Source organism: Egretta garzetta, unplaced genomic scaffold, assembly GCF_000687185.1.
Source record: "Egretta garzetta isolate BGI_Z169 unplaced genomic scaffold, ASM68718v1 scaffold54, whole genome shotgun sequence".
In the NCBI taxonomy this organism is placed as follows: domain Eukaryota; kingdom Metazoa; phylum Chordata; class Aves; order Pelecaniformes; family Ardeidae; genus Egretta; species Egretta garzetta.
In genome coordinates this window covers 897,256-906,145 of record NW_009259313.1, presented here as the reverse complement: position 1 = coordinate 906,145, position 8,890 = coordinate 897,256, and the positions used below count along the sequence as shown (strand labels likewise).

Below are 8,890 nucleotides of genomic sequence, written 5' to 3'. Positions count from 1 at the left end.
AAAAGAAACCCTGCCATATGAGAACCAGGAATAAACTGATGAACTGACATCTCCCTGAGTCTGCAGATAAACTGCTTGAACGTTTTCATTGCATTGAAAGGGAGAGAAGAATAGGTGACTGTCAGATGACAGTCACCACTGAGAGACAGATTCCCTCGAGAGCTACCTCAAGCCCATTAAGTGAAAGAATTACTATAGGGAACGTCATACAGGAAAGCATCCAAAGCATAGAGAGGTTTTTATTTATTGGACAAAGGGAAGAATGACTTTAATACTGCTGCTCTGATGCCACTCCAACAGGAAGCTCCCTCTGGGGAAAGAGGAAGATAAAGCATATTGACATCACTGGAGGAAAATGTATAGTGTATTTGAGTGCTGTAGGATTAATTTAACTAACAAATTATTTTATTTCTGTGATTACAAATTGAATGGCATGGATTTAGCAGAAGTTTTTCTCTTTCAGTCATGGGAAGGATTATATTACTGGAATGTGTTTGGAGGTAGTGTTGCCTGGACATACACTTTTCAGGTAGGAGGAAATCAGAGCCTTTCAGCTCACGTTGATATGGTGTATCTGGACAGCAAGAAACAAGGCAGAATTCACCATGATTTGGTAAAAGGTTGAGACTCCAGGAAACGGTGATTTTTTTTAATGTGTTGAGCAGACTTTTTCCTTAAATACATAAATAGTTATTTTTTCTAATTCTGTATTATGTGATTTGTTGATAAACTTACTTATGTTTCCTGAAACTTGTAATTTTTTTTTCATTCTTCTTTCAGCCAAAAATGCTGCACGCAGCTATTCTGAAGAAGCTGGTTCTAGATGGTGAATCGGTCTACACCTTGACTTCTCATCCAGTTTTGCTGCTTATAGCCAGGATAATCCTTGTGAATTCAAGACACAAACTTGCATCTCTTCAGGTAAGAAATATGTGACTAATGATTATGAATGCCAGCTACTCATTAGTTGGTATTCTCATTCTTTTTTACATACCTCATTGAATCGGTATAACTTCATTTCTTCTTCAGTAGCTCTGAGGTTTTTTCCTCTAAGAAACAGTTAGACACAGTGATTACAATTAAATGCAAGTATCTTTTTCTTAAAGATAAGCTATTTTCTCACTGTTTTTCCCAAAAGAGAAGAAAGATGCCTTCGTTACCTGGAAAAATTAGAAAATTCAATAGGAAGCAACTTTTTTTGTGATATTATTGGGGCGAGAGGAACGCCCTATAATGCAGCATACATCTACTATGTCCTTTTTAACAAGCTTTGGGATACTGTTAACCATTACTGTATGAGTTTTTTAAGCCATGAGTTCTAAATGCCAAGGAAGTCCTCTCTCTTTGTTTGTCATTGTCCTCTACCTCTTCTGCGGGCATCCATGTGGAAGCTACCTTAATTTTCTGTTGTGCTTGTACATTAAATACAAGAAGATAAGACAAATCTCTTCTTGAGAGGGTTTTTGTCTCTGCCTCCTTTGTAGTTTAGCAGCAGGCTGGTTGGTAGCAGGACTCTGGAACTGGGGGACTTCTAACAGCAGCAACTTCTCTTTATTGCATTTGAGTTAAACAGAATTTGGCTGGAGATCAAAATGCCACATGGTCCCTCTTTATGCTTGGCTGACAACATCAGTTCCCAGCTGGGTCTTTGTATGAGTGATGAATTAAACTGTGTGGGAGATGTTGGCTGTACAGCATTTCTGGAAGCCAAGCTCTTCCATCGTTTTCCCTGTTATTCACAGATGAGTGCTGTTGAATTTCAGCAATCAGGTCAGCCAGGGAGCCATAAAATGTACCTGGTATAGAGAATTCTCTTGCTGCCTCCTCTCAGACTGACATAAATGGGGTGGCCTTCTTTTACCCAGTAGAGGTTCAATTACTTGTGGCTACGTCAAGTTTGGATAGTAGTTCAAAGGTAGCAACTGATTAAAAACTGCTTTCATCAACAGGTCAATGTAGCACTTAAAGCTTGCCATTCTTTCTCGTTTCAGCTTGATTCAAAGGACGTCTCTTAATAGCTTTGCTTAAGATATAGTTCAAATGAATTTAAAACAGAGTAAAATGCTCTGAAATATATTATCTAAAGCATTAATAAAGCCCTGTTTTATTCAAAAATGCTATTGTATATGGAAGATTAAATGCTTAAACATCATCCAAAAACTCTTAACTTGGGTCCCAAAAAACCTAACATAGCTGATCTAATATCGTACAGAGCTCAGCTGGCTTACCTGAAACTTTATAAATATGCTCTCTCTGATTTTAACATTTCTGAGTGGGGAGCATCAGGCCTCAGGAAATTGTGTCATTAAGCTGCATACTCAGTTGTGTGGGAAAATGAATACTTCGTTATATGAAGCTAAACTGAAGTAATTTGAAACTTATTTAAATTGCCTTTAGGTTTCTAAGTAAGTGATGAAATATTGGGATTTGACCTTTTCACCGAGTCTGTTGTTTGTGTGCTTTTACTTTGTTCAGCTTGATATCAAAAGTCATCTTTCATTGCTTTTTGAAATAGATGCTATTATTCTTTTTGATGGTTCCTTTCTAGGCACATTACAGTCAACTACAAGTGATTGGTTTAGATGTTTTTGCTTGAACACTGTACAGCCCTTAGGTTGGTCTGATGTAAGCATACCTGTATAAAAAGTTCAGAAGATAGGTGCCTTTCAGAAGTTCTGAAACCTCTGTTTCATAGAAAATGATTGGTGTGTTAACATAGCAGAATAACTAGTAATCATTAGAGCCTGTGTAGAGGTATGCCCTATGTTCACAGACTATAATCTTAAGTATAATTTTGAGAATAGAATATTATATTATATTATCAGTTAGCTTTTCCATGCATTTCCACCTGGTGCAGCTAGAGAGGGATAAGATGTGCTGGGGAACTTATGTTTTGTGTACATAGTTTTCTAAAATTGGGTATTTCCTGAGCTGCGATTCATCTCTGCTCTAGAATGATTACTTAGTTCAGCATGGTATTTGCCCTTCTGAAATTCCACATACAAACATTAATACTTTCAATTTTATTTGTAAGGTGTTCTCATGAGCAGTTCTGGTCTTCTACCTCTCTGTCTCCTTTCTACCCCCACCTGAAGAAATAAAAAAAGATTAAACAGAACAGGAAAAAAATGCATAGAAGGGCAACACTGGATGATGAGAAATACTTGAATGGCTTCCGTACAAAAAGTAACTAAATAGTCTAGGACTCTTCAGGCTGGAAAGATTACTGAAGTGTGAGATCATGGCTGTCTATTAAAATCATGAATGTGACACAAAAGAAGATAAGTAGGAAACCGCTTTTTTTTGTCTGTTTCAAGAATCAGGAGGTATGAAATCAAAGTAGCAAGTGGCTGTTCCAAAATAAGCACACACAAGTATTTCTTTTATCTTCTGTTCACAGAATTTCTTACCAGATTGTGGTCCTAAATATTTGCAGGGTTCAAAGAGCAGCTAAAAAAATTAAGAGGAAAAGCCCATCAAACTCTTAGAGCACTGTAGAGCAGCTGGAATGTGTACATCTTTATGCTAGGTTAGTGCTCACTTTTTATATAAAACAACTGCTTTGGTTGGGTTTGTATTTTTTAGAAATTAGAATTGAATAGATTACAAAATCTGTATTTTAAAGCCACTTATCTCCTTTTTTTTAAAAAGGGACCTATAATTGTTAACTTGAAGCATCCATATTTTCTTTCAGACATTATCTTGGTGGACTCTAAGATATGTGAATATTCACCAGCAGTTGTTGGAGGAGAGATCACCTGAACTATTTACTCTTGCCCAGGCCTGTATAAAAGAAGGTATGTTTCTAATTACTTGGTTTATTGGCTTTGAGCATCAGTTGTAAGATATGATGGGGGAGTGGAGTTTGTGGGCACAGCTCTATCAACATGATGCTTATCAGATGCTTTCATAACTACAGAGAGTAGAGAGGGAACAAAATTCACTTAAATTGACATGGACTTGTATGGCACGTGCTGTTTTCCAGACTCTAAGATGAAAATGGGAGTATGTGATTGTAGACAAAGTTTTTTTGGTTTGGTTTTATTTCCCCCCTCCCTGTGCTTAGCACTGTTAATTTACCACTAGCTCTCTAGAAGCCATTCTGTGCTGTTTTCATTCCTTATTAACTGAGCTTATTCTGGTTTGAAAAGGGAGTGTCCTTGTTCTTCTGTATCTTCATGGGGGAGATAAACTTCTTTTTTCCTGTTTTCTCTATCTGCACCTAAGTTTTGAGATCTGTTGCCTTTCTGCATTATATATAGAGAAAATAGACCATGTTAAAACTGAATTATGTAATATATATATCAATGTTTACAAAGCATAATGTAGAAAGTTAAATATAATTTAATAGTGTTAATATCATTTGCTACAGCAACTGATAAAGCTGGAAAAAGGAGGCAAGCTTTTACGTATGCTAGCCCCTCACTACTTAGTTAACTAAAGATTCATTTAACTTCACAAACCTGAAATTTCCAACCAATTGCATTTAAGAAATTTTCTATTGCATTTAGATGAATTGTCATGTGTGTTCTATTTTGACACAGACAGCAATCATAAAACACTAAATTTTGAGTCTCCCCTCTCCTAGCACACCTTAATGGAGCTGTTTTGATCTGAACCATATGTAGGTTCAGGCCATGCAAATTATGTGTAAAATATGAAGTGGGTTTTGGTCCTTTTAAGAACTTAAAAATTGGTAACAAAGATGTTAGTACAGTAATGAAATTGAGCAGAGGGATTTTACCGGGTCCTCTGCAGTAAAGAAGCAACTGACTTAATGCTCTTACTGGATGCTACAAGCACTGGAGCGGAAGGGTTTTGTTGCAATTGATGTAAACTTTTGTATTTTCTTATACTTTATTAGATGATTTTGAACTAACCTCTACAGTTATCTTGCACAGGTATGGGAATCTTAAGATTAAATTCTACTTAGTCTGTAACTTTAAAATTTCTAGTTCTTGGAAAGTTGGAAGCATTGCTGATTTGGTGCACTTATTAGAAAGTAATTGACAGGTGTAATTTAAGGACATCATGATAAATTAGTCGCTGTGTTAACTTACGGGCTGGGGATGGGGGTTAGACTTCAGCAGGTGCAAAAAATGAAATCTAAATTGCATTTTTTATTTCCAAATTAAATTATAGCAAATTGAGTTTTACTTCAAAAATAGGTGTTGCCAGTGTAGTTTAACCTATTAGTCAAGTTTGGCCTGTTTAAATGCTTGTATTGGAAATAAAAATTCCTTAAAATATGACTTCCAAAATATGTTGGAAAAGCTCATCTCCCACATATTTCTCATAGGCATTTTAAAAACAGAGTTGCATGGAGGTGGTTAACTGTTCTGGAGAGGGTTATTTTGCTTAGTTTGATGGTTAAGGGTAAGCTTTTTTGAGACAAAATTTTTGTTGCTTGGTTTTAATGTAGTAAGGCTTAAATATTTGTGTGTTAGGTTGTACAGTACTTCTAGAATGTATATTTTCAGGTAAATATTTAGAAAATATACAAAACTTTATATTACAAAACAAGTGGTGCTGGTGTGCTTCATTCAGATAAGGAAGGTTAAGGAGATACATTTGTAATAAACCTTCTGCTCATTTCTAGATAATTTTTTTTGTTGTTCCAGAGATGCCCAGCGTCAAAGATCTTTAGATACCAGTGGTTTTGCAGTTCTGTTAGAGTAGTGCAACTCTTGTTTGACAGTATAGTTTTATTATGTTAATTTGGGAGAATGCAGAGTATATGAAAACACTTCTGGGTTCTGTTAAGTAGATAAAAATCTGTAATAGAGAAATGTATAGCCCATTTAGGTATTTCCAAGAAGAAAAAGTAAGTCACAAATACTTGGAACAAAACTGAAAGAGAAGCAATAATAAAATGAATTAAAATTCACTGATACTGCATAGAGATACAGCAGTTTGTGCAGCCCTGATCTGTGTAGAGAGTTCTGTTGCATATGCACAAATACTACATAAGTACTAAGATGTCTTTTTCAGTGCCCTGTTTTGAGACTCCTGGATCTGGTTTTCAGAGAAGATGGTGTAAAGTATGCTTGAATCTGTAGTTAGTTTTTTCCAGGCAGGTTTTGCTTCCTGCTTCCTCTAACAGTTTATTTACTTTCTAATTAAAGCCATCTGGTATTTCAAACAAGTACCTTCATATTCTGTAAAATAAATACTTAATAAACCTTTTAAATAGTCTTTGATTAGGGCTTGAAAAACCTACTTGCTTGTTCTGTATCAACTTGGCTAGAAAACTTTGTCTTAATTACTAGAGAAAAAGACCTTCGAATTCAGGAGAAAATGTTTTCTATTTAAAATACGTTGTTCTCAAGTATAAAGTCGGCATCATCACCTGAATAGAAGACAGCTGCAGTGATTCCCTGCTGTTCTGAAACAGCTGTTGTGCAAAACAAACAGGGCTCAGTGCAGTTTCCCATCCATTTGGCCCCATGTCAAACATGGTATGGGGTGCTGGAAGGATGTCTTAAGTTTGGGACATTAGTGCTTCTGTGCAGCTACGTCAATACTAGTAATGATGTGAAGCTTTCCACAAAGGTCCATTACCATTGGAGTAATATTTTTAAATTACCAATTTGCTTTCATTAAACAAAATCTCTAAATTCTGACTTTGAAAAAAGTTACTAGGCAGGATTTATCCACGCAAATTCTTACTTACTGAATTAAAAAAGCAGTGTAAAAGTATGTTCAGAACTAATAAATTTATATATTCATTGAAAGGTTTTGAGCATTAACAAGTACTCAAAAAAAAAAAAAAAAAAACCCAAACCAAAAAAACCTAGAAGGCTTACACAATAAAATCTGTTCAGGCTAGAGTTGACTGCCAATCTCTAAATTCAGATGTCACAGAAAAATGTTTTAAAAAGCCTTGATAATATTAGTTTTTATGTAGTAAGACTTTTTACTATTCTTAATAAAGCATTTTTGAAAAATTAAGCATCCATTAAGGGACACAGCATCTATGTTAATCCTGGGTACCAGTCTTCTTAGGTACTGTGATGCTGTGAGCTTTTAAAGAACTCTATTATGTAAATATTTCCTGGCAAAATAAAGAAATTAAGTCCAAAGCAAAAAATCACTTCCATTTAGGAATAATTCACGTGAATTATTTTCAACTTAATTGTCTATATTTCACTATGGAGGAATATTCTTTTGTCATTTACTGTATTTTGATAGATAGAATTTAAATATATAAGAAATACAAATGCTTCTATGCTGGATGAAAAAATATCGTCTTCTTTTGTAAAGATTTCAGATTTATTTTGACAATATTTTTTGCTTTTTAGATGGAGAGCGTGATCTTTATTGCTCAGCAAATCAGTAATTATAAAAAAAAACAAACAAACAAACAAAAAAACAAACCACCAACCCCACTCCCAAACAGAAAACCCCTACAGAGTCCTAAGTCCCTATTCAAACCTCAGTCTGCTGGTGAAAGTTTTTCATTTGAAGCCTGCTACTTAAGGAGGAGGGTATTACCTCAATATCCTGTATTCTGAGTTCCTATATTCTTTAGCAGGTCCGAGACAGTTGGAGTTGTTTATTTCCTGCAAGATCGATATATCCCAGTTCAGCTTTGCTGTAAAATATAAGTGAAGATTAAACCTTTGTTTGTTCTAGTAGTAATGCTTAGCTGTAAGACTTGAAAAAGGCTTTACTTTTATACACTGACTGTGGATTTTTAAATGCATGGAGCTGTAAAGAACAACAGGTCTCCTTTAAGCGTAACAGACTTTCTTTCCTGGTGATTTAAATGTGGTTTTAAAATATATTTCTCCTGGAATGCATCCTGACAGCCTTTCTTTTTCTTAATTTGCAGTGACAGAAGCAGAAACTTTGCTCACGGGTGGTGAAAGCTGGCACTTGGCAGTTCAGTTCCACCTTGAGTGTGCCTATACTTTTTTGTATTACTATGAGTATAAAAAAGCTAAACAGTGTTTCAATATGGCTAAAGACATAACAAAACTGCAGATTAATCTTACAGGTAAGTTTTGATTGTACAGTCTTAAGAGGGTGGTTGGTTGGACCGAACTGACCTACAGTTTGTTGGAATTTTTTAAATGTCGAAGTAAAAAAGAATTGTATTTTGAAAAATCTTGACTTTTAACAGGTAGGACTTACTTGTCTTCTAAGAAATAACATTGCTTGAAAAAGGGAAGAGAAATACACTGTCTAGATACAGGGTCACCCCTAATACGGATATCTGAGCAGCGGTGGTATTATGATCCTTCCTTCTCGTGTTTCATGTAGAATTGTAGGTTTAATAGGACTTCTGAAACTAGCTGGTGTCATGATGAAGAATTTTGTTTGTTTGGAGATGCTTATAAAGAAGTCTACATAATGATTTGATGCAGTCTTACACCCTTTATGCCACTAGCTTAGTTCTACTCTATGTAAATAACATTTAAAAGTCACTTCCAGGACTGTTGTTATCACAGGAAAGAAGGAGAAAAGTCAAATTTCTGGTGAACAGATATAACAAGGATTCAATCACTATAGAGACTTTATAATTATCCTTTCAGAACCTGTTTGGAGTCAGGCAGATCAGATTGCTGCAGCTGCAACTTCCATTTAAAATTACATGTATAGATATGGGACTGTTTGGTCTAGCTGGTCCTGCTAGGTAATCAAAATGACATAAGATGAACACCTCCTCTGTGCGAGAACTTCGCTTGTGCCTGAGTAGAAGTGGAAAAACCTTTATATAGTTTTTTTTTCTATAGAGTTGTTAGTGGAATTAAGGAACTGAAACTCACAGCCTCCTTACCTGTTACACCACTGTATGTCACAAGGCTAGCTGTTCCGTTGTATTTAGATAGGAGCTGCAGCTACCCCTGCTTATATCCTGAGCCAGTTTATAATTTTGATGTGAAAC

At 35.5% G+C, this 8,890-nt stretch overlaps 1 protein-coding gene across 1 annotated transcript in view; it reads left to right on the top strand.

Annotated features, from left to right (window-relative positions):
- Window positions 1–8,890, top strand: part of TTC27 (tetratricopeptide repeat domain 27) — a 150,874-nt gene that overhangs the window by 38,606 nt on the left and 103,378 nt on the right. Inside the window, exons 4-6 of the mRNA XM_009636416.2 lie at window positions 781–921; window positions 3,695–3,797; window positions 7,835–7,999. Coding sequence (XP_009634711.1) covers window positions 781–921; window positions 3,695–3,797; window positions 7,835–7,999 — 409 coding nt within the window. The remainder of the gene's footprint in view (window positions 1–780; window positions 922–3,694; window positions 3,798–7,834; window positions 8,000–8,890) is intronic.